Consider the following 26,520-nt stretch of genomic DNA (forward strand, 5'->3'; position numbering starts at 1 on the left):
CGGTTATCTTGAGAGTAAAATTTGACGATATTGGAAAACATCTCTACGAAGCAGGCTAGGCTCAGTATTTCTCGACCCGTAGTCTTCACCTAGTAAATCGTCAAGAGACTTTCTTTGCTCGCGTCCAAGGTCAGTGACTTAAATGCCCAAAACGGATTACATAAAAGCGGATCAACAAGAAGCCCCCATGCGGTAGTACTGCCTTCAATCATTGGATTGGATTGGATGCTGTTATGGAGGTCATGGATGCGGTTCATCGAGCTGAGGCACACAGCTGCAGATCTCGACGGATGATACTCCTCATAATACTTGATATCAGAAATGCCTTCAATTCCGTAAGATGGAAAGATATGCACATTAAAAAATACGCGCCGAGCTATCTCTTGCGTATTATCTGAAGGACCGCTACCTGCTCTATAAAACGCTAGAGGAGAATGCAGATCACTTTGGGAGTAGCACAGGGATCTACTCTAGGGCCGCACGTCTGGAACGCTTCCTACGATAGTCTGCTAATAGTTGACATGCGAGAAGAATCACGCCCGATTGGTTACACGGGCGACCTTGCGCACTATTGAACAGGCACACAATAGGCGTGGCATATTGATACGACGAATAAGTGGATGGATGACTGCCTTGCGCTGGAAAAAAACCGAAGTAGTCATCTTGCGTAGAAAAAGAATCCCAACTATAGAGTCAAAATCAACGGTTTAATGTTCGACACGAAGATTAGCTTCGTTGAGCAAATCAAAGTAGCAAGGGACAGGGCTGAAGCTGGAGTCTCAGTCTTTAGTCGGCTAACGGCGAATGTTGGTAGTCCTATATCTATCAGGAGACGTCTTGTTGTCGCAGCAATGCAGTCCGTTCTGCTCTATGTCGCGGAGATACGGGCTGATGCCCTTGGCAAAGAGGTGTATCATAAGCGCCTTGCCTAAGTGCAGAGACGGGGAGCTTTGCACGTGGCTTCGGCTTATTGCACTGTCTCAGAACCGCCCGAGATGATTATCGCGCAGAGGGAGGGGAGGAAGAGGACAGGGGTTCTTTGAACTAACAACTCGCTTCTCCTCTCCGTTGCGTTAGTGCAAGGAATTCCTTGCTAGTTCTCTGATGACAGGAAGGTCTTAAACACTTTACGCGTGAACGCATTCACCTCCTCTACTCCGAAAAATAAAAAAACAAAAATAGGGTCTCAAAAGAAGCAAACCACAGAGTGATAATTCGGAACTATAAGGAGGACGTCCTCATGATTTCCATCTTAATCTGTTTGAATATGGGCGTTCTCCTGCAGAAGGATTATATTCTCTATACATTTTACATTTTATATTTTGAAAATTTACTACGAACCGCATTAAGTTCACCTGAGATCTGTAATTATGGCAGAATATCACACTGGAAATTTGGTAGAAGTCTTACTGCTATTAACAAAGTTATAGTAAGTCAAAGTTGCTTCTTTCTCGTCTAATTACTACTCCCTAAGAAGTAAATTGTCAGCACCACTTCGAATTCAATAACATTAAAAATCGACAAAACCTTTCATCCCACAGATGCTGAGCTTCAAGTTTCTGGCTTGTTTTTACTTTGACAATTTTGGGGCATCCAAAAGGTCACAATTACATTGCACAATAACCGTACTACGGCTGCTACCCTTTTTTGCAATATATTGTCCTTCTAACATCGATTAGAGAATCCTCTGGAAATCTCAAATCCATACAATACCATTTCGAATTCTCTAATAACAAATGTGGAACCCATTCAGCACGATCTGTTCAGAAGTGGGCACTTGTTTGTTTGACCCCATTATAACTAATAAAGAGCGATTTTCTAGAGAATGATGCCTTTATTTTTACTCCATGAGATTTTGGACAGTCACGATGTTAACACTGAACAAACTTATCCTTGGTGGCTCTGGTTCTCGCTTTTTTCATGCGTTCGGGAAAATCTCAAACATATTCCGTTGAGTGAGGGAGACGTCTACTCCTTTTTAGGCCGACAACCTGTTTACTGAAAATTTATTCAAAAAAGTGAAGCGATGGCGGCTTTACGGTTTCTTACCAGGGCAGAGGCAAATCGTCAGACGCTGCCTCACCTCTGCCCTGAAAATTTATTGTTCTGAATCTCTGCTGGCTAAGGATCAAATTCAGTCAGATGTCAGTCTTTGACTTTTCAAAGTCCTCATCTCCATTACTCCCGGTCGATCGACCACGTCCTTGAAAAATGAGCAGCATGCAGCTCGCGTTTTCAGTGAACTCCTTCCATCTGTCTCGAAGCATTGCAGGTGGTCGTCTCCCTTTTACTCTGAGTAGGGTTGAAGGCTTTGAGTACAATCGGTCACTACAGTCTGAGTACTCAAAAGCTATGCTTCTCCCCTACCTCAAAGAAAACCTTAAAGAAGTGTTCTTGTCAGCCATTCTCTCTAACTATCATGCCTATTGGAGTTTCCGAATTTTTATGTCCTTGGTGACATCGATATATGAAAGATACAACTCTTTGTTGTATCTTTTTCATCGCGGGCTACCGTTTCTCACTCGCCTAAGAACCCTCTGGGCGAAGGCATTTTCAGCCTGATTCATTGTTCAGATGTTGCTCCTATACCATAGAATTGTGATGAACCTGATAACGACGGCGTGTCAGGCTTTTATGCCCCGGAGGGGCCTCAGGCGCAATAAGCCTTCTATGCTCTGGTGGACAGAAATTGCCGACCAACGGAGGGAGTGTCATAAGCTCCGCCGTTTGGCACAACGTTTGCACGCCAACGAGGAGGCATGTGTCATAAAAGCACAGTATATATCCACAAAAAGGAGACTCCGCAGCGCTATGAATAAAAGCAAAGCTCGTGGCTGGCAGACCTGTTTTAAAGGGGTGAATGAGGACCCGTGGGGACTTGGCTATAAGCTTGTTACCCGGAAAACTGGGCTCTGCGTAGGTCTTGCATACTAAGTACCAACCAGATGGACTGCATTGTGTGGACATTGTTCCCCAGACACCCTGTACGGGTTGATGTAAATAGTGCAGAAAGTGTTGAGGATTGCCCCCTTTTCACAATGAGAGAGCACGAAGAACCAGTTCTCACTATGAAAAACAAGAAGGAGCCAGGCCCTGATGGTATCCCGGCGGAAGCTTACAAACTCGTGTTGCGCCAATGGCCAGAATTGCTGCTTCAAGCGTTCAATGGTTGCTTGAAAGAGGGCATTTTTCCTTGTCGCTAGAAAGTGGCCAGACTCGCGTTGATCAGTAAGGGTAAAGGAGACTCGGAACTCCCGTCTGTATACCGACCACTGTGTATGCTTGACACGGCCCGAAAAGTGCTCGAGAAGCTCATCAGAAAGCCATCCGCGCTGCCTGGGACTTCTCCCCAAGGCAGTTCGGGTTCAGAATGGGGAGATCCACTGTGGAAGCTATTATGGGGGTCGTAGTTGCGGTTCATCGAGCCGAGGCACCAACTACGGATCTCGACGGATGGTGCTCCTCATGATGTCAGAAATGCCTTTAATTCCGTAAGATGGACAAATATGCTAGGCACATTAGAAAACCCATTTCACGTGCGGATATTGAGAGATTATCTGAAAGACCGCTACCTGCTCTATGAGACGCTAGAGGGCCAAAGGAGGATGGAAATCACGTCGGGAGTAAATCCATCCTAGGGCCGGAGCTCTGGAACGCTTCTTATCGTAGTTTGCTGGGACTCGATATGCCCGAAGAGTTGCCCCTGGTCGGTTATACAGACGACGTTGCGGCATTTGTTACCGGACGCACTGTTAAACAGGCGCAAAGCAGACTTGGCATATTGATGTGACGGGTAAGCGGATGGATGACTGCTCACGGTTTCAGCCTTGCGGTGGAAAAAAGGGAAGTAGCCATCTTGATCAGAAGGAGAATCCCGACCCTGCATCCCATATCGATCGGCGAGTTGACTGTAAAGTCAAAACCAGCGGTTAAATACTTTGGTTTATTGGTCGACTCGAAGATGGAGCAAATCAAAGCAACAGCGGACAGGGCTGCGTCGTAAACGCCTTGCTCAAGTACAGAGGTGGGGAGCTTTGCGAGTGGCGCCTGCTTATCGCACGGTCTCCGAACTAGCTGTGACGGTGACCGCGGGAGTGATCTCCGTTGCCCTCCTTGCCAAGAAGCGCAAATTTATCTACGCCGTAAGGGCGAGAACTTAAGAGAGGTGGTTGCCCATGAAGAATTTCAATGCACCCTTACCGAGTGGTAATTTTCTTGGTAAAATGAGCCAAGGGGCAGATGGACTGCGCGGCTCATCGATAAATTAGACCCTTGGTTGAACTGAACGCACGGTGAGATTGACTACTTCCTTACCCAACTTCTAAGTGGGCATGGAGGTTTTCAGTCTTACCTGCAGAGGATTGGGAAGGCGCGATCTTCTGATTGTGTGTTCTGCAATGGAGTGCCGGAAGACGCTGAACACACCTTTTTCTCTTGCGAGAAGTGGGACGGCCTCCGCCAGTAGCTTTATGCAGACATAGGCGAGCTCTCTCCAGACATCATTGTCAGAGAGATGCTGAAGAGCGCTGGCAGCTGGAATCGTGTTGCGGATTATGTTTGGGCTCTTCTTATTGCGAAGAAGATTGAACTTGACCGGTGGAGGGATCAGATGGTAAGGGGTTGAACTAACAACTCCATTCCTCCCCTCCCCTTCCGTTGGTGAAAGGTATTCTCTGACTTGAAAGCTTCCAAAACCGGGAGAGTGGGAGGGCTAGCCCGAAGTAATGTGTCAAAGGTTCCGGGCTAGTTCTCTGATGACAGGGAGGTGTTTAGTTGGTAGTCCGATAGCGTACTCTTGCGGGAGTCCAACACTCTGTGCGTAAACGCATTCATCTATCCTACTCCCAAAAAAACAAATCGGGAAACCGGAAGCTGGGCGCTTCAGATATGAAAGGTTTTGTTTGCTTCTTCTGTGAGTTTATTTCAGTGTAGAACTACCCCATTTGTACCTAGCTCGTTTTGTATATGCATTTAGCATGTCTGACCACCCACTTTAGTGTGATATTGATATTCAGTTGCAGTAAATGTACACGGTGAAGTCAAGTTTAAACTACTGTAACTTTGTTAGTAATAGTATGATTTTGATCAAACTTGGGGATAGTATGCTTCATATTATATTTTATACTATTACCACTTTTATAGCTCTGAGATAAACTTAAGGAGGGTTTTACTCAATTTCCCCAAAAATATAATTATATACTATTATTAACTTAATTTGAACAGATATCGATATGGAGAGTATTTTGAAGCCTGGGCACCATATAGAGGCATCTTCAGATTTCAGATGTATGGGGACTCCCGCTAAATCTAAACGTAGAAGGATATCACTCACTGCATGTCTGGGCGTTCACAGCTCCCACCTTCTCACCGAATTTCGTGTGAATCGGTATAGCCGTTTCAGAGAAAAGTGCGTGTGACAGACAGACAGCAGAGAATCAAATGCCAAAGGGGCGCAGTTTATTAGAAGCTTTTGCACAAATGGACATAGTTTTGGCTAACGAAGGTGCTATGAGCAACTTTCAGAAAGGGAAGTCGGGTTCGGTTGTAGACCTGACCTTTGTCAGTCCTGAGCTGGCGCGTGGTATGATCACAAGGCGATCTTCTTTGAGACATGTATCCAGTCACAGGGCAAGGACCCATCATGCCCGAAACCGAGAAAGATTTCAGGCTGGTCTGCAAAAACTTTAGATGAATAAACCTTCATAGAGGTGTGGTTAGATCAACCTGCTAAAACAGGCGCCTCTACGGAAAGAGCCCTCCATGTGGCCCAATTCACTGCTAGTATGGCCTGGCGAGGATGATGCCAAACGCGGGAGGGCCACGGCACACCTCTAGGTTGCTTATAGCCAGAGTGGTGACCTCAATCATGCTCTATGCGGCGCCAGTTTGGAGGGAGGCGTTGCAGCTATCAGTTAACACTAACAAACTGAGTGCAGTCTACAGGAGGACAGCTCTGACGGTATGCTCTGCCTTCAGGATTGTCTCAGATGATGCAGCATTCTTCATCTCTGGAATGATGCCGATTCACTTCTTGGCAGATGAGATGGCGAATATATACAATGCGAAGCCAATCTCTTCCTTATTGCAGACGAAGAACGCTGAGAGAGAGAGATCCATAAATAGATGGCAATAGCGGTGGGAACGCTCGGGAAAGGGTCGATGGACTCACAGACTCATTCCTGTCATCAAGGAGTGGTTGAAGAGACGACATGGTGAGATTAATTATAACCTCACCCAGTTTCTCACGGGGCATGGAGGATATCGCCAATACCTGCACAGGTTTAAATTGGAGACCTCACCCGACTGTCCAAATTATGAGATTTGTGGAAGAAAGGAGGAATCTAGAGGAGATTCTAGGAGAGGTGCTGGTACCAGAAAATCTGGTGCCGAAAATGGTAGCACAAAAAGAAAACTGGGATGCGGTCAATTCTATAATCGCATCTATCCAAAATAAACTGCGAAAGGCAGAGGAGAGGAGAAAAGCGCGGTCATGTGCGACGCGTATAGAAGACAGGTGGTTAAGCTAGAGTGAGCCGCGTCCGCCCCGTGATGTAATACCTTATGGTGGTTTCGCGGGGCAGTAAGGGAGTCGGGGGTGGTTTTAGTGGGCAAAAATCCCACACGCTGGTGTGTCCAGACCAGCATCTTTTGAAGATTTCCACCTCCTCAAAAAAAAAAGACAGACAGTCAGACAGACGGACAGACAGACATTGAACCAATTTAAATAAGGTTCAATGGAGCGACACTTTTTCTGTTTGTGACATGATCTTACTGCTATCCTTGTTTATTTTTAATTGATTGATTGATTGATAGCTATCTCGAGTCCAACCTACATTGCTTCATCTTCAACCAGGTTACATGCATTAATTTTTTTGGCATTAAAGTCAATCAAGCTTAATGCCTGGTAGCCCCAATGATCCTATTTACAAGATATTGTGTATAATCAACTTTTTGTAAATATTAGTTAAATTTTTGCTTGTTCAGTTGATAAAATCAAGCATCCAATGCAGATTTTGCAAAATAAATGTCAGCATTAAATCAAAACTTCTGGGAAAAGTAAAATAGATGAAGACACTCACCAGTAACTTTATCACGAACCAATTTACAACTTTCCAATTCGCCAATACTAGCAAACAATGAACGCATCTCCTCCTGTGTCATAGTTTGCGGCAAATAGTTAACAATCAGATTTGTTTTGGATTCAGCCTGACCCCCTTCCACAGATCCATTGGCACCTCCATTCTGAACCACCACAGTGTCCATTGTGTTAGTCATTTTGCTGGATCTCTCCTTTCTCTTGCTCTCCTTCTACCTTAACCTTGAAATATGCGTGTTTTTACCTTGAATATGGTAATTTATTTACTTATCCCGAGTATATATATATTTATATATAATTTAAATATGTTTTATGACACTTCGTCGTCTTATTGTTGTTATTATTTGATAAATTTAAAAAAATATATTTTAAAAAATTATTTATACTTTTTTTTGTTTAAAAAACTTGTTGATTGCGCTTTGCACAAAACCCGGATTTCTTCTTAAATTTTCAATTAAAATTTTTTATATCTAATTTATTAGCACTGATAATTTTCCTTTATTCTTTTTTTAGATCAAATCGATCGGTTTGTGTGTTGAAATATTTTACTATAAGTACAAGTTGTTAGGTCACTCTTTTGTTACGATTAAATTTTGCTAAATATTTTCTTTAATTGAATTACATTTATATCTAGATATACGTAATACTTTTTGTTTCTTATTATTAGCATTTAATATTTTATAAAACTGCAAAATATAAAATTGCAAAAGACAGAAAAATTTTATATCCTACTTAATCCTTCTTCCTTTTATTTTATTCACTTTAATAGTTTTTAAAAATACTTTTAAAAACTCGTAGTAGATATTGTTTTTTATTATTTAACTTTTTATTTTATGGAACATTATATTTTATATTCGTGCGAATGTGTTCGTAATTGTTGCACGGGAACTGCTTAGAAATCCCTGGAAAAAACGTGGAAAAAATATTTTTAGTTAGAATACGAATATAATTGAAGTTATTTTGATATTAGAGTAAAAATTAGAATATTCAGGACATAGATTCGACATTCAAAAGGAGCGTCAAAACTTGAGATATCTACATTTTTCTCATTATTTGACTAATTCTCAAGCTAACGTTGAAGTGAGTTATTTTTCTTTCAAAGAGATGTTTAGATTTTTAATAAGTATTCGGACACTAACGTCTATTACCTTACGAGGATGAAGGTGGTAGGGAGGGAGGAGGGCGCTGGAAATTATTTTCCGGCGAGCCAACAATGTGGGTTGGTGGTACTCCATTGCAAAAGGTACTAATGGGATCCCAAGCAAAGGTAAAATAGCATACGTCGAAATGTGCGGGACCAACGGGGAGCTTAGTCTCTACTAAACGACTATGAATATCTTGGACAACTTCGTTTCAATTAAGGCCATTACGCAGGCGGACAGGCTAGCCAGGTTACACTTTTTTCTTAAATTGATCGTGGGATAAAGATGTGGATTTGAATTTTATAGAATGGACAACCATAGAAGAAGGAGAGATGCTGATGCCAGGCGCAACATCGGATGATTAGCTACTAACATCCAATCAAGGGGCAGTGGTCATCAAAAGCAGTACAGGTTACAATTAAAGCCCTACACACAGTGTCGGACTCTCGGTTCGGTACGTCGTCGGACTACCAACTAAACACCTCCCCTTCGTCAGAGAGCTAACCTGGAACCCTCCCGCCTTGAGGAGCGTTCAAATCAGGGAATTTTTTTCACCAACGGGAAGCAAGAGGAGGAAGGGAACTGTTATTTCAAGGGACCCCCTGCCATCCGGCTCCTCTTAGCAACGAGAAGGACCCGAACGTAATGGGAAACATCCTCCACCTGTCAGCACTCCTCAGCATCTCTTCGAAAATGTTCTCTGGAGAAAGATCCCTGCATTTAAATAGTGCTGCTGACGAACCTCATCCCACCTTCCACAAGAAAAAAAAGTATGGTAGGCGTTGTCCATAACTCCATTGCAAAACACACAATACGGAGATTGCGCCTTTCCAATCTTGTGCAGGTAAGACTGAAAACCTCCATACCCACTTATAAACTGGGTAAGGAAATAGTCAGTCTCACCATGTTTCCGATCCAGCCACGCACCTAAGTTGCCGATGAGCCGCGCAGCGCATCCGCCTCTAGTTTCATTTTACCAAGAGAGCTGCCACTCGTCTAGGGTGCATTGCCGTTCTTCACGAGCAATCACCTCCCTTGACGTTCCTTAGCAACAAGGTCAACGGGGATCACTCCCGCGATCAGCATCACGGCCGGTTCAGAGACAGCTCGGTACGCAGACGCCACCCGCAAAGCTCCCCGTCTCTGTACTTACGCGAGACATTTCCGATATACCTCCTTGCTAAGAGCGTCAGCCCATACCTCTGCGCCATAGAGCAGGACAGACTGCGTTGAATTCATCAGCAGACGTCGCATGCTAGACGTAGGACCCCCAATATTTGCCATTAGCCTACTTAACGCCGAAACTCCAATTGCAGCCTTGTTCGCTGCTGCTTTGATTTGCTTAAAAAAGCTCAGCTCAAGGAAGGAGGCACGTGGTATCCGAAACAATTGTATGCGGGGAAAAAAATAAAAATATTTACAGTATAAGGAAAAACACCTAGTTCTTTTCTTAACTTATATACCAACTGTCAAAAAAAACGTGGGCATTAATTTCAACATTAATTTACCGCTGGTTTTGACTCGATTATCGGCTCGACTAACGATATGGGACGCAGGGTCGGAACTCTCTTTTTAGTCAGGATGACTGCTTCGGTTTTTTCCAGTGCAAGGTTGAAACCATGAGTAGTCATCCATCCGCTTATCCGTCGCATCAATATGCCGAGTCTGCTTTGCACCTGTTCCATAGTGCGTCCAGCAACAAACGCCGCGACATCATCTGCATAGCCGACCAGGCGCGACTCTTCTGGCATGTCGCGTTCAAGTAGACCATCATCATAGGTTGCGTTCCAGAGGTCCGACCCTAGGGTTGATCCCTGAGCTACCCTAGGCGTGACCTCCATCCTCTTTTGACCTTCTAGTGTTTCATAGAGCAGGGAGCAGTTCCTCAGACAGTCTGCAGGCATCGAGGAGGAAATGGACGCGAGCGAGGAGGAAATAAACGTTGAAGGCGTTGCAGAGGATATCAGCCGTGGCAACTCTATGATGGACAACAGCAAGGTCCTTTAAAAGCGAGGCGGCAGATAGAAGAGCGATTTTCAGTTTGAAAACCATTATCTTCGAACTGGACGCAGCCGGTACCAGCCAATTGCACCCCAAGAATGTCGAGGTTGGGTGTCTCCTGAGGAGCGAGCATCGACAAGAATGTCACCTACCATAGGCAAGGAGGAGAACTCCGTTGGAATTCTATCTCAATTCTCAACAAGATTGCGAAGAGTAAGATAAGTGCGACGGTACTGTCGACGAGCAGGACAAGAAGGACACAGCCAAATACCATGCAATTGTTAATAAATATAATAAACACTTAAAAAATCAAGGTCAAATCTACCAGTTTCAAAGGCAACCGATCTCATGATGAGGGCTACCAAAAGGAGCAAATTTGTCAGATTTTTGATAATTTCAGTAATTAGAATTCAATTGTCCGAATATTTGATGAGGTTGTCTAGAGAATATTCTGATTTTGAAATTTGTTCTATGTTAAGGGTATGGAAATTTTTATGGCGCAGAATGGGGCCCGCGGACCTCAAGCAATTATTGCAGACAGTGGGGCAACAACGGTTGGCTGGTGAAGCACGTGCAGCGAAGCTCTTCAGCGGGAAATTCTCAGTTAGTGTGTGAAGCTCCAGACTTTCTGATATGACAAGATTTCCTGAAGATCTGTTGTTCGCATCTGGCTGCAGAAGATCTGCATAGACAAAGACAAGCTCATCTATTTCCGGCTTCTTAACACCAAGATCCCCAGTATAACTGACTCAAGGAGGAGCGAACCCACACGAAAAGCGTTTCCTACTCCGAATAAATGGGGAGTGTTTGGAGGCACTAGACATGGCCAATCACAGAGTGCGGTTTGGAATCAGAAACGTAAAGGTAAGAGTATCCTGCTTCTTGAATTCGGACCACGACTTGAGCCCAGATGACATTGTCAACGCCATGATCAATGATTTGACGGAGACTGACTGAGAGAGTAGCCTATATAAACCTACGATACTCGAAGTGCGCTGCAGCTAATTTGCAGGTCTTCCTACTAAAACAGTAGCAGGAGCTCTGGATCGGAGCAGTCCGATCTTGCCATCCTGCGATGGATCATCAAATGGGCTCCAAAATAAATATTACAATGTAGGCGGAAAGAAAAAGAAGGGATTTCCTTTGTTGGTTACGATTAATAAACAGGTACCATATTTCGGGAATCAGTTTTTCTCTTCCTTAGTGTTTTGGTCCTTCTCTTACTGAAGAAGGAAAAGCTGATTTCCGAAATACGGTGTTTGTTTAATAAAGTTAATTGAATTCAACACTGGAAACGCCATCTTTTTCTTTCCATTTAAAACAGTGGCTACCAAAATTACTCCAAAAATGGCCAATCTGATTATAATTTATTTCACAGCACTAAAATCCAGTGGCCTAATAGTGGTTCAACTGGAGCAGGTAGAGCGGCAAAGTATATATTTTTTGGCTTAGCTTGCTCACGACTGACCAGCACCGTCAGAATAATTATAACATCTGACATCTAGGAAAGCCGACCTGGTGGTTGAATGCTAATAAAAGGCATTAGTGAGGCGCTTTGGTTCGGAAATCAACGAAAGAGGTCAGCCTCTCTTCGATTTGGAGGAAGTTTGGTCAAAATACAGTCAAAGCACATTGTCATCATGGTGAAACAAAGACCTTTCCAATGTTTGGAAGCTGACCAATGAGGTCATCTACATCTGCTACAGGGATAAATATTGGCAGGCATGCAAGGACTCCCTGAGGTATAGGCTGGCTATTAGGGCTACTAGCAAGCGGTCCTGGCTGGACTTTTGTTAGATTATCGAAGATACCAGCGATTCCGCCAGATTCAATAAGATTTTGATCAAGAGAAATAGAAGCCCACCGTTTCTGAGAAAAAAATTCGAAGAGCACCTATATAGAACCTCTAGGCGAGACCCTAAGATGCTGGTGCATATGCAGTTTGCGAGGAGGACTGCGGGTTAGAACCCCGCTTGAAAAATATAAACCTCTAATTGTTTGAGATTATCACCGTAATCACAGTAATCACCGATGGGCTATGGACAGCTTCATCACGAATTGATACACTAAAGGCAGCATACCGTAACTGCCTTCCTGGATGTAAAGGTAGCGTTCATGTTTCATGGTTGTGGGCTACAAGATGCGGATTCGGCATAAATTCAACCAAAACGTACATGATGCTATTTACCAGACAAGACATGGGGTGTCCAAACTCCATCTGCCACAGCTAAACGGGCAAAGAGCGTGACTTTCTTCAACTGTAAAGTATATAGGTGTAATCTTGAATCCCCAGTTAAAATTTAGGCCTGAAAAACTCGCTCCGCCTGCAAGAAGACCTTCCTAGAGAAATGGGGTCTTCGGTTGAAGATGATTCAAAACCAAGCTGGATAGAATCCGGACAGCCCCGTGTGCAAGCGCTACTGCGGCTCTGCAGTGTTGTTCGAGATATATCCTAAATATATTTCTATATATTCTCCCTCTGGACCTTCATGTTGATTACGTTGTGTTGGGCAGTGCTGTTAGATTTCATGAGACAGGATGCTGAGTACTACAGCTCTATGGCCATAGAACATTATAGGCAAAGTACCACGGGAACCCCGGGTATTCCCAAGGCATGGACAACATAGAACATAAGTCAATTTTGAGGTGGGTTTTTAAACCAAGGGAGTGTGGAAGACCCGTGATATGTTGGGGGGTTATAGCACAGTATTCTTCACCGACGGACCATGGATGGTCCGAGAATCCGGAGCAGGAGTATTCTCACAGTGTAAACATGATGCCAAGTTGCGGAGAGGAGGAAGAGACTTTTAGAAACTTCCTTTACGATAGCTTAACTCTAATTAAACCAAGCAGCGTACACTACGCAAACAATTCTTTAATGATTTCAACGAGATCTCTAGTTGTAAGGTGGGAGAGTTACTATCCTTCATGAACTTTACGGGCAGGCTGTGAAGACTAGAGCTAGCTAGATTTTCACTATCTTTTCCTTTCCACAGAGGTCATAGTGTTGGAGGCTTGTGACATCGAAATGGCGTACCATAGAGCTAATTGGACTCCTTGGAGCGGGCATTTACACCTACTTCCTATCTGGGATAAGCTCGAGGATGTTCATCGAATTCAACTGAAAGTTGATAGTTTTTGTTTAGTATGAAAGTAGCATAAGCTGATTTTATCATTTTTGCTCTATATTTTCAGTTCATTTTTGTAGTAAGTTGAATGACTGTTAATATGGGCTAAGCATTGCACCCATAGTCTTGGGACCTCAAGTGGTAAAAAACAAAAACAAGTAAGGCTACAATGACGCCAGTAGAAAACGAAGACGCTGACAAATGACACAGAGAAACGTGAATGAGGGTAGGAGCGAGGCAATGAAGGATTATTTAACCAATGTATAGTTCAGGGCGAGACGAAGTTCCAGCTTCAGCCTATCGATCAGGCTGGTAACAACACAAACTCCAAAGGAAGTACTATGAATGCTATTATTTCTAACTAACATTAACCAAAAAGAAAGGCCCAAAAGTGAAAGACAAATGAGCAACATTGAGAGGGGAACCTATTCAATGGCCTAGACTCAAGCTTAGGTTTGGATGCAATGAAACTCCAAACGCATCCGAATGGGTTTGGAGTTAAGAATATCACGGGGAGTTGGCCATAATTTGAACACTCCCTTCAAAAGAGCGGAGGAGATACTATGGAGGTGAAGTCCAATGGATCAACATCAAACAACAAAATATGGGGTCCAAAAGCGAAGAAAGGAGTGTTAATCGGTCTAAACGATGCAGACGTTGTGAAGAAACGTGTCATATTGCTCGGGAATCTAACAAGGATCCTAAATGCATGTTTTGTGATGAAAAGGAGAGCCTGGACAGCGGGAATATTGCTGGAAGTGGCAAGTGTCCTGATCCAAATCAAACTCAATCACTGCAGGCTCGCTCAAGACCTGCTCTCGCAGACCTCAAACGAATCAGAGGTCCAAGTGGCTATAATAAACGAACACTATAGAGAACCTAACAATAATGTATAGGTAGCCGATTCTACAGGGGGGGGGCGGCCTTGTGGGTATTCGGAATCATCTCATACAGGAATGTATGAGGCAGTCTACAAGTGGGTTCGTATGGGCAAAAATAAACGGCATATATGTATGTCTATAGTTGCTATGCTCCTCCAAGCCACTTTGGTTTAATTTGAGGGCATATTGGACAGACTGATCTTGAATGCAAAAGGACGGAAACCAAAAATCATCGCTGGTGACTTGGGCACAATGCATAGGCCACAGAATGTGGAAGTTCACTTACGAATGTAAGCAGACGTGGTCTTTTGGAGGCTTTCGAGTATTTATGTAGATATCAAATTGACTAATGACGATCAGGTCAATATTCACCGGGAAGGGAAGTTCGGTTCGGTTGTGGATCTGACTTTTGTTAGTCCTCCACTAGCTTGCGATATGTCCTGGAACGTCAGGAGGCACTTCACCTACAGTGATCACCGGGCAATTGTCTTCGACCTGAAGAGCAAGCCAAGCGGTTCAAAATCTGCTCGTCCAAGAATGAGGAGAAAGTCAGGTTAGTATGCGAAAGCAATTGACGAGCAAATATGTAGATGTGTGGTTGAACCAAGGCATTATACCATGTACACCCTCGGAAAGAGCCCTCGGTATCACGGAGTGTATCGCGACGGCATACGAATTATCGATGCCGAGACGTTATACTTCCACCAGTAGGAGGTCCAACTGCTGGTGGAATAGAGAATTGCCTGATCTTCGGTCGGCATGTAATTGGGCCAGACGAGCGGAGATTTAGAAGCCAGGCAGCTCCGCAAATTACATGGCCCGATTTCCTACCCAAAATCGTTCAGGGTTTGTTTCTTCGGGAGAGCATAAGCATTTACAGTCTACAGCCATCTTTAGATGTGCCTGTAATACCCCAGTAACGACAAAAGATGTACTGGTGGTTTGGGGTAAACTAGGAGACAACAAGGCCTCAATGACATACTAAAGAAAGGTCTTAAGCTGGCCGTTAAGTCGAGGCTACACATATAGTATCTTTCTCTAGACATGGAAAGGACAAAGATTAGTGTTGCTGCCTAAACCTGGTAAGCCTATTGGTGAACCATCTTGCTAAAGACCTATATGTCTATCTACAACAGATTGCTCCTGGCTATAGAGAGCCTGGGAGACTTACCAGACCGTTGAATCAGCTTCCGTACGGCCAGATCAACCGTTGACGCCATAAAACTGGTTATTGGCTTAGCTGGAAATGCTATGCACGGAAGGGGTGGCACTAGCAACTATTGTGCTGTGATTACTCTTGACGTGCCAAATGAGTTCAATTCAGCCAGTTGCAACCATCTAAGGAGGTCATTGGCGACGATTGATGTGCCCAGTTCCTTAACTGCGCTAGTCGACAGCTATTTAACAGATAGAAGGCTCTGGTACGAGACAGGTAATGGATTCCAAGAGTAAAATGTCACCGCAGGTGTTCCACAAGGCTCTGTTCTGGGAATATTATGATGTCCTCAACGTCCTAGTTGCTAGTGAGGCCACAATAGTGGATTACGCCGACGATATAGCGGTAATTGTTATTGCAAAACATCTGGCGGATTTGGAATTATATCCATCCGAAGAAATCACTGCTATAAAAAAGTGCTGGTAAGATGTAGGTCTAGCACTCATGGAGGAGAAAATAGAGGCGGTGCTTATCACGAAGTGGCGAAAATTACTGTCCGTATTCGAATGGGGAATGATATCATCACTTTACGTGTTCGCGATGTGATAAACGCCGAAAGACAGACAAATTGATTCCCAGCATCAAGGTGTGGACCAAGAGAATACATGGTGAGATAAACTATGATCTCATGCAATTTCTTACGGGATATGGCGGTTACCTTACATACCGCTTTAGGTTTCAACTGGACAATTCACCCAATTGTCCCAGCTGCGATCGTATTTCGGAGGGCTCGGAGCATGTTTTCTTCCATTGTCTTAGATTCGCAGAGGAAAGGAAGAGTCTAGACGAGATATTGAGTGTAAAGTGGGGGTAGGGGACAGTAGTACCGGAAAATATAATTGGAAAAATGATTGCGTGGCAGGAGAACTGGAATGCAGTGAACGACATGGTAAGGCGGATTCAGCGCAGGTTGAGAGAAGCAGAGTCGATGAGAAAGGCGCGCTGGGGCATCTGTACCAGTGTCTTTAGACGATTTCTACCTTCGGAAGATAGGCAAACAGACAGTAAACCGATTTAAGGTCTTGTTTTACACAAAACCTTAAAAAATGTAAATGGTTTGAGGTAGATGGAACTTAAGTGGATATTTGTTGGGAGACCTTATGTGTTAATGCCAATTCTCATTAAATCAGACTTATGTTAATTTATCCATGCGTCCAAATTATGAAAACTAAAGCCATATTAGGATTCTTTGAGCAACATGCGATATGTGGTAAACTTCGCTTACTTAGGCCGACATTGAATCTAACAAAGTTTATGTTGCCAACTGGTATCAACTTGTATGTTTCAGCTGAGTTTCAAGTAGCCCACATTGACTTGCTATATTTGGACGGGGCAATCGCCTGTCGGCGACAGGTTGCCAACAGGTCGACAACATAAAGGCTGCTGGATTTTAGTTTAAATAGAATGTCTTCCACAAGTTTTGGGGTTTGGGGACTTTGTTAGTGTCTGAATTATCAACATACGTCAAGCAATATTTTAGAAAGACATAAAAAACATCCCCTTTTCATCATTTACATAGTGCTGAAGTCTGTTTTTCAGGGAAAAATTAGCAGTGAAAACTTGAAAGTATTCTCGTATTGTTATTGATTTAAACGATGGATGAGTGAATGAAAGACTGAATGAGTCTGGTTTCTCAAATAATCCATTTTCACTCTCCACCTTCCCTGTCTTTTCGCCATTATCAACTATTTATGCAGCCTCCCTATTTTGCATAAAACATGCACTTTGAATTTGCATCTCGTCACGTGCCATCGAGCTACTAATATGCAATTCTGAAGGGGTTGAAAGTTGAATTTGAATAAATTGTAACTTTTCAGTTCCGACTGCTGCGCCCTGTCCCCGGTTGATTTCAAAAATGTCTGATATTCGCTTTCTAGTTTTTAAAATTTCCAGGGAACCTGCCTGTCATAGAAACAAACGAAAGTAAATTGAAAGGGTGTGTTATTTCGGCAACACACAATGACCACCACCCTTCATGTTACATACTCAAAAACGGTAATTCCAATTTTTGCAATCCCACTAGCCCTTAGGACCGTCTACAGATTGCGTTCAAGGTTTTAAATTGCTTCTCAACCCCGTGGTCGTTTTCATTTAGTCCTTGTAACATGTATTTATCCTCGTTTTTTCTGCTATCAAGGTACACGGAGAAGTGCATAAGGAAGCTGCATATTGCACAGGACATATAAAAATGTCGAGGGGTAGATCTACCCTGTATTAATAAATTTCATCGATCCCTATCCGAAATGTTGGATAAAATCACCCCCGACAAGGATTTTTCTTCGATACGGTCAGATGAGGAGTTTTCCAGGGAAAGGTCAATGTCCTGTAGTAATGCATGGATGCGTTGCACACGCATGTGTGTTTAAAAATGTTAGATGCAGACATGCAATAGATATTTGAGGATATGCTTCGAATGCTTTGAAATGAGAGGAAAAAGGGTGGTTGGTCAATGAGGAGAATAAACAAAAGGGTAACATCTGGTTGGAAAATCCTCGGTGCATTGTAATTAATCCATGCAATAGTCACTTGTTATATCTGAATACGGTTGCAGTTAGATGCAGACATGCATGAGCGCAGTGTTTTCCGTTTGATATTTTTGGACTTTTCCTTTTAAGAATTAATTATATCCTTTTCGGTTAGTATTAAGCCCCGTAATGGAGGAATACGCAATTTACAGTATAAATTGCAGTTGAAATTATTTTTTTTGTTCTTTTTTTTCTTTGCTTTTTTAATTAACCAACCCCACAGTTATGATAACGTGTATGCAGAAGGGTGAATTTATCTGTTTGAATTCTTGTGAATAGCCAGGTGCACCTGTGTCCTTGGTTTTGTTACAAGGTAGAATAAAAATAAGGTACCTGTTAACGTAATCCAGGACGTAGTGAATCTTCTTTGATTGTCAGACGATTGGACAAATATTGGCAGTGCAGCACATAGGTTCGGAAAAAGTCCTTCCTGATTTACCTTGAGTAAATTTTCCAATCATGGTAGCATCGGAGCATAAGCCGCCATCGAATCCTCAATTAATCTAAGTAAAATATTGGAGGTTGCCGTCTTGGGAGAAGTACATTCTGTTCCAGATACTCAAGAAAGTACTTCATCCCCAGCCCCGCAGAACCATAATTTAGGTATTACTTCACGGGGTGGGCTTAGCTTTAGGTGTACCTTTGTTCCTTTTTGCTTTCTCCCTCAGCATCTCCACAGCTATATTTTCGGGTATCAAGCTCCTGCCCGGCGCTTGGTTCACTTCTCCCCATTGCAGGCCTTGGCAAATGAAACATCACATGTTCTGGATTCTCGGGTATGCTTCCACTTTTAGGACAATTTGTGAATCATCCAAACCAAAGCGATGCAGATAGCAACCAATATGTCCCGTGAAAAACTGGGTAAAGTAGTTCGTCTCCCTATATTTCCGCTCAAGCCACGTCCTAATGCTGGAGATAAGTCTGTGCGTCCTGCAACCTATCGTTGGCCCGTCCCATCTGCGTTGCCGAAGATCATTTGACTTTGACCTTGCCGTATTTTTGCGTCCTTCAAAGGTCTTGCATAGTGCAGCACACTCATTTCTTTCGCCACAATGTCGACTGGGATCATAACCGCCAGCACCAGTACTGCTTCATTTAAAATGATTCTAAAAGCGTTGCAAACACCTGCTTTCCGTTTCTGAGAGTTTGCAAGCGCCTCTACACATACAGATGACGCGCAAAGCAAATTGGATCGCACCACTCCGACTAGAACCAACCTCCGACAGTGGTTTAGTCTGTCAATATTCGCCAATTTTTTGACATGCATACTTTAGACGGTGGTTCGGTGTTAATCATCAATACCAGGTATTCGATAGTCGGCTTTGACACGATCGTATATCTACAGACTTCCATTTTCACAGTGCTCTTCTTTCTACGGTTCGGTATTAAGGCAGCTTCCGTTTTCTCGTCCGCAAAAGGTCAGTCCAGCACATGTTACCCAGGACCTTACCGCTCTCACTGTTTCCGTTGCGTAGACCTCCACATCCTCTGAGTGCTTTGCAGTAACTGCATACTACAACCAGGTCATCCTCAAAGCCAACAATGGTAGCCTCTTCTGGGACGGCAAGAGCAAGCACCCCTTAATATATGACATTCCACAGCAGGGGATGCAATACCCGAGCCCTATATATAACTACGAAGATATACTCTTTGAGGCTTTCATCCATCCCATAAAAGAAAGTCCTTTTTGAGGGAGAATTTTCTATTAGACATGCTAAATATCCCTACGTTAGCTAACGCCCCTTTAATTCGGTTCAAATTAGCGGAATTTTGGACATCCATTTCCAAAATGGCACAGCAGCTGCCAGAAACCAATGCGTATTTTGCCAGATTCTCCACCATGCTTATTGCATTTGCCGTAGAGTAGAGGCGCCGAAAACAACATTGGCCCTCCAACAAGCCTTTGCTGTTTTCGTCGATAGGTAGAAGTTTGTTGTAGATGACTCTCATTCCATAACTAATCTACCCGATTGCGTCCAACCGGCGGATCGGGCGATATGATTCTGGATCTACAGGTGGCTTGTTGGGTTTAGGAAACAACACCAATTTTTGCTTTTTCCTCTAAGCAGGAATTATTCCTTCTCGAAGGGCTCCGCAAAGGTTGGGCTTAGTTTTTGCCGCCAGCTTCAAAACTCTGTTAGAGAGCCCTCTAAACCTGGAGTCTTGCTCTTGCTGATCCTACCAAATCTTCCCCGCAACTTCTAGCATTTACTGGAGGTATTATGCTCTCGTGTGTGACCGTTTGCCATACGCAATTTCAGTGGTAAGCGAAGAGAGTGATAACAATCTCCATCAGGGAGCGTTGACAGGTCACCTCGGGTAGCGTTTTCATTACCACCTTGCAGACTGCACCCCAAGACTTTATACTGGCATGGTCGCAGAACTTTTTAAAGCAGTTCTTTTTGTTCTTCCAAATGACTTCTTTTAACCGGCCAGCTTGTTGTCTGCTTGCCTCCTCTCGACAGTCACTACTGGGCTCCCCCTAAGCTTCTGCTGAAGTCTTCTTGCCCGAAAACATGCGGCTCACAAACTAGCGATTTCGTTATTCCACTAGTAGTTGCGTTGCCTTTTGGGGAGCAGTCACCTTCTGGGCATAGTAACATTGCATACTTCCCTCATTCATCAGGTGATTTGAATAACTTTTTCTCTAGCCGTACCATTCAGGGATCTGTCGGGCTTGAGCGCCACGAAAACGTTTCCTCCTACTTTCGCCTTCCAGCCGGGCAAACCACCTGGCATTCTGTGAGAGCTCTCTAATTTTCGGTTTTGAGTACACTTCTCTCTACTCTTTGTAGGAGATAATCGAAGGGCTGAAGGTCCAAATGATCATCAACAATTTGGAGGTCTTTCGATTCAGCGTGAGATGACGCCACCATCGAAATCGAGCATTTTGTCCAAATTAAGGCGATAAGTTGCAATCAGTATCGCTTCGAATAAATCACTAGGTAGCACATGTAGCCCCAATTTGTCAACTCGAATATTGCTGTGTTCCAGATCCAAGTACACTGACTATGTGATTCCTTTAAGATGCTGGACGTAAAAATAAAATGCCGACGAAGCGATTCACTATTGTAAATGGGCCACATGAGGTGTCGTCCAAAGTCGAGGCCTTTAATTAGGTACTACCTTACTTCTGGTGCAAGGTCGAGATGGTTGGGTCGCCAGTTTCACTGTCTCGACGTTGTGCTACAAGTTCGAATCCCGGCTATAGTCACATCTACGACTGTGATTGTTTAAAGGGGTTAGAACAATGGGCCTACTAAAGGGCTTTTTTTCAGAAAAAACCGTACTACTGTCATAGGAGCAGCATCACCGAAGTGGTTCCTAGTTGTTATTTGTTCCTTTATATATGTAGGTGGAGGGAATTCTGAGTCCACCCCCGACTTGATTGACACCAAATTTGGGATTTCTACTATTGTTAACATTATTTGAGCAGATATCGGTTTGGAAGGCATTGCGAGCCGTAGATACTGTACAGGAGGAGCTTCATGATTTTCTGGTCGACTAGTTTCTGGGAATGGATCCATGCAATAAAGGACCAATTTCTAGCTCTCGCACTTTTTCACTTTGGCTCTGATGTCAAAACTAATACCGGAAAGTGCTAATCGCGACTTTTCATTTGATACCTTACATGCCTATATTCAGTGGAAAAATTGTACACCCCTTCGCATGCATTGGGACCCCCTTCCCCTAAACTCAAGGTAGAACGTTGTTACTCACTACATTCTTGGGTGTTCTTCCGTTTAATCCCCAATTACTAGGCGGTATTTTGTTTCATTCAGTATATTCAATCTATATAAGGGAGCGAATAACGCTTAGGTGATACTTCAGTTACACTATTGCCAGAGTAGAGATAAGGCAACGTTTGATGAATCGTTGTTGCCTACCGAAAAATCGTAAGCTGTCTGATCTCGAAAAATTGGGTGCTAACCCAAAACGGAGGTCCGTAAACCAAAAAGTGGGAGAAAATTTCAATTCAACTGGTCCGGTCCGCCGGACGGACGGACCCAGTATTCCCAACACTACATAAAAGCATATTTCCTCCCAAAAAGATAACCATCCTTGCGTATCATATTTGAAGCGTCAATAATTTGGGCTCCATATACTCCACCAAAGCTATGAAGTTAAATACAGTGTACCAATGGTCTCCTACACCAAAACCCTTGATCAGACTGGAGTTTTCTACGATCTTCGCCTCGGAAGTAGATCAATTGGCTTTATCCTATCAATTAGCTCTGTCAATTCAAAATTGCAGGTGCTAGTTCCAGATTATAGTAGACTGGACTTGACAAATATTCCATTATAGTCCTTAAAAAAATCTGCATCTACTAGTCCCTTAACTTCTTCATTAATCAACCATTAAGTGTCCAACGTTTCCATACACTACGAACTGAAGATTAGCTGACAACCGAAAAAGGAATGGGGAAGAAAGCTAGTAGCAGTTTCGAAACTTTGTCGATGCAATTCCAATGCATCTTATAGACAACTAGGTCAGTATTAACATTCTGGCATCTTTTCTTACGTCCCTGTGGGTAATAGCAAAATCTCGTATCAGGTGCACCCTTTCGTGCAAATAAGCGAACACTATGCAGAAATTAGGTCTACGCTAATTCCAAGATTAGGAGACCACCACTGATGACATTGATGCTCTTTGACAGTCGAGATCCGTGGAGGAATTCAAAACGATTCATATTTCTCCGCTTTGATACCGATGTTTTCGTTACGAATCGCCAAGGGAGGAGGAAGTAAACTGGAACAGGGTTTCCTTTATTGGTAGAACGACAACGAACTATATGAACTCATTAAGGAACTGGAGTATCAATCAAAATATTCGGACCTTAATAAAGGACATTAAGTTCACTTATATTAGAGCAATGTAGAAGAAAAAGTGCCTAAACGTCAAGGGGTAAAGTCACATGGGAATTGCAAGTGACGTCTTCATAAAGTAAGGTAAGCAAAAAACAAGGAAGCGAAGTGGGTGTAGTAACTCACCAAGAAGAAATACACTTTTCATTGAAGATAACTGATCCTTTGAAAATAGCCGCACTTATAAAATGGGGGAATCCAACAGTCACAACCCCGAACAAAGGATAAAGGTGCGCTGAAAGACGAAAAATCGTTTAGTTGTTTTCACTGAAAAGGTCCTCTAGCAAACCCAACACTGAATAATTATTCCCAAAAGTAGGTATGACCTAGGTCGATATTCTTGGAAAGATGAAGACAGTCCTGAAAATGATAGACTTAGACTTAGTCTGAGCCCTCTCCGGCGAATAGATAGATAGATCTAATGAGAAACTCGCCCACAGTTTGGGTTGATATGGGAAACATATTAGGAGATTAAGGTGAGGGAAGAGGCAACTTCATCTAGATCCGCAGATGAAGTTGCCTCACGGGAAAATATGCATGCTGGGCTCGATTTTAGTGATTTTGAAAGAGAGTACCATAAAAAGGATAAAGATGGTGCTAGGAGGTAGGATGTCTGCCGAGAAAACTGCTTTTAAAGTGGTTAGTACAGCCAAAGTAAAAATAGGTTCGGTAATTTCCTGGCTTATGGAGTAGGTATCTGTTCTATAGGTATCAATTTTCAGCGGCTTTTACCAACCAGCATGAGAGGTCGAATGGTGCAGATAGGGCAGAGTAGATACCCAGAATCCTCTTATGTCACCTTCTGTGGGAGAGGGTTATGCTTGATCGTTGACCTGATATGTTTCAGTATCTTTTGGTGAGAGGGATGGCCTGACAGGTGAGTGAACACTTTATCTAGAGCGACCATCACTTGATTTTTCTCGACATTGAAAACGGAGGAAGGGAAAATCGAAAGGGCTCTGGAAGCATAACCAGAAAAACGGTTGGCTGGTCTACTTGGCTTTTCTGGAGGAAACTTTCCTCACACGGTTGGAAGAATGTCACAGTCTGAATGGAACTGCGATGGAAAAGATGTGCCACTTCCCTCATAATAAAGGCACACCAAGCTACAATCTATCCACGGAATTTCCATCATAGCAGAAGACCAAACTACTGGTGGAACCAATAAATCTCGACGTTGGGATCCTTTTGCTTTCGGCGGGAGAGGCTTTGCTAAATGGTAGGGGCAAAACTGGAAGTAATATACCGGAATTACCGAAGTAGTCCTAAGAAGGCGGTGCAAAAAGGCGAATCAAGCAGCTAGGAACAGCTTAGGCTAATACAAACTGGCAGTGTATTGCCTAAAAAGTTGTCATGAATGAAAAATGTGGACAAAAGTTACCTCAAGTGATGTGCTGGTCTTCGTTGAAAATAAGTAGATCCCTAGATCTAGATCTTCTAGATTTCTCCGCTGCAAGAAGAAGGTGGACTTTCACTAACGAATCAACTGAACGTTTTGGACTTAATAAAGCCCCAAGATGGATAGAATTCCGATCCAAGTGTCTATTGGGAACGGCAGTATAAGTTACCGCGAAACTGTTGTTGTCCCCAGGTTGAAGCAAGGAGTTTTGCAGAAGAGTTGGCAGTGATCGTATTTGCAAAGCACCTAATGGGCATGGAATTATAGGAAAATGTAACCATTGATGCCATACAATCATGATAAGGAATGGCCAAACGGGTCGGACAATAAGGAGGAAGCAGTACTTATTATCAATCTAAGGAAAACCAAACTGTCACTACCCCGAGGTCGTTAAATATCTTGGGATAATGATCGATACCCAACTCAGTTTCAAGGGGCACTTGGACTATGCGTGCGAGAAAGTAGCAAAGGCTAGTTCATCTCTAGCTAGGATGATGTCGAATATCGGAAAGCCAAAGTCGGTATAGTCGTTGGCTGCTTCTCGTAGGTGTATTGAAATCTGGTATAACGTTATTTTTGTCTCCTATGAGATGGAGGAGGATGAGTTCGGCATATCGACCAATTACGCTGAGTGTGCAGTACATTTGGAAGAGTATCAAATGAGGTAGTTAGTGCCATTCGTAAAAAAGATCACTATAGACTTTCTAGAGAAAGAAGTGCTCCAACTGCGCACAATAGAAGGAAGACGAACCAGTTTGACGTGATTGCCAAAAAACTACTAGGAAGTAGTTTTACAGGAGATGCTGGCAAGGATGGGATAATTCTGAAAATGGTTGCAGAAAGTCACGGGTTACAGAAGTTATCGGAAGTATTCGTAGACTGACTATCTCGAATGCTATACCCGAAAACCCGGAGCATATTGAATTCCATGGTGCGAGGTTCATGAAAGAGGCAAGAAAGTTGAGCGACGCCTTTACCTCATAATGGTGAAGTCGGAGACAAATTGGACAGCGGAGGAGCCGCGATTGTTATAGAAATGGGGAGGGGCCAACAAACTAGTTGAAGAAGCTAATCGAAATGCAAAATTAAAGATGACAGAGCCATGCAAAAAATCAGATTTTAGGTATCAGGCAAAACAACATCACTACAGAACGTCAGAAAGAAATATTGCAGAACACCGAGGTATTATCGACAATTCCGGCAAAATTTAATATTCTGAGTTGAATGTAAGGAGTTCGAGGTAAATTGGACGGAATCATATAAGCAGTATGGCTAAGCAAAGGAATGCGTGAAATTGAGCAGGAAGGCAAGGATATTTCGACTTTATTGAATGGTTCCAAACCTGACGATACGGAAAGGGAAAGGTGGTGATTCCTCCGAGGGTTTTCCGGAATAGAGACTTCAACGAATTTAAACTCTCTATGATTATATAGAAGAGCTCGTACTCATCCTTGTTCAGGATTTTCTCTCTATAATCCTGCTCATGTGTGAATACTTTGCCAAGTCATCCAAAAGAGTATTGGTTGGTTCGTACGAAATTTAAAGTATGGGGATAGAGAGAGTATTGCCAAAAAGTGCGACAGGGCTGCAAATCTGTTGTGGTGCGAAGAAAGGGAGCTGCATTGCTGGAAATGGCAAGCGCCCGAAAGTAAGGCATGTGCTAACTGAAACGAAAAAATTTCGACCCCAACTTTCGAAGTTTTGCATTCCCGACCACTTTTGAAGTGAACCTTCCCAGAAATTTGTTTGTTTGAGGATTGAGGAAGTCCTGAGTCCGCATCGGTTTGATGACAGACCGGACTACTTGAGAAGTAGTTGCTTTTTCTTTTGTGGTCCACGGGTCCCTCAATCTCACAAAAGCCTTTGCAAAAATGTATCCATTACAAATACGATTGGTGAATTAGTGACGTGGACAGAGATTGCTGATGATTGCTTTAGGTAGATTTGTGTCAACTTAAACAAACGGCGTATCCTGTGCTACGTTCTTCCAAATTCCACTTTGATGAGTTCACTAGTGTGGTTTGGCAGCTTGTTGTTCTCTGTTCAAGCCATCGTTCATGATTAGCAAAATCCAAAGGAGTGCAATTCATTGTTAGCTTTTGCCCATTGGTGGGTGATACCGGCTAACGAAGGTGACATGAAGACCTTCAGGACTGGTGGATCTAGAAAAGTTATGAGACTATTCGCGCCGTTTTGATGCGTAACATACTTTAGCATTTTATTGAGGACTATTCCCACAGCGACTACTAGACAATTTTGTTCAAGT

The 26,520-nt window shown here is 43.2% G+C and overlaps 1 protein-coding gene across 6 annotated transcripts in view; it reads right to left on the reverse strand.

The window, feature by feature from the left end:
* LOC119655962 (ELAV-like protein 2) overlaps nucleotides 1–26,520 on the reverse strand; it is a 68,121-nt gene that overhangs the window by 21,957 nt on the left and 19,644 nt on the right. For all 6 annotated transcript variants that reach the window (XM_038062188.1, XM_038062191.1, XM_038062190.1 and 3 more), the window contains exon 2: nucleotides 7,080–7,998. In XM_038062188.1, coding sequence (XP_037918116.1) covers nucleotides 7,080–7,275 — 196 coding nt within the window. In that variant the 5' untranslated portion in view covers nucleotides 7,276–7,998. The remainder of the gene's footprint in view (nucleotides 1–7,079; nucleotides 7,999–26,520) is intronic.

Source organism: Hermetia illucens, chromosome 4, assembly GCF_905115235.1.
Source record: "Hermetia illucens chromosome 4, iHerIll2.2.curated.20191125, whole genome shotgun sequence".
Classification (NCBI taxonomy): domain Eukaryota; kingdom Metazoa; phylum Arthropoda; class Insecta; order Diptera; family Stratiomyidae; genus Hermetia; species Hermetia illucens.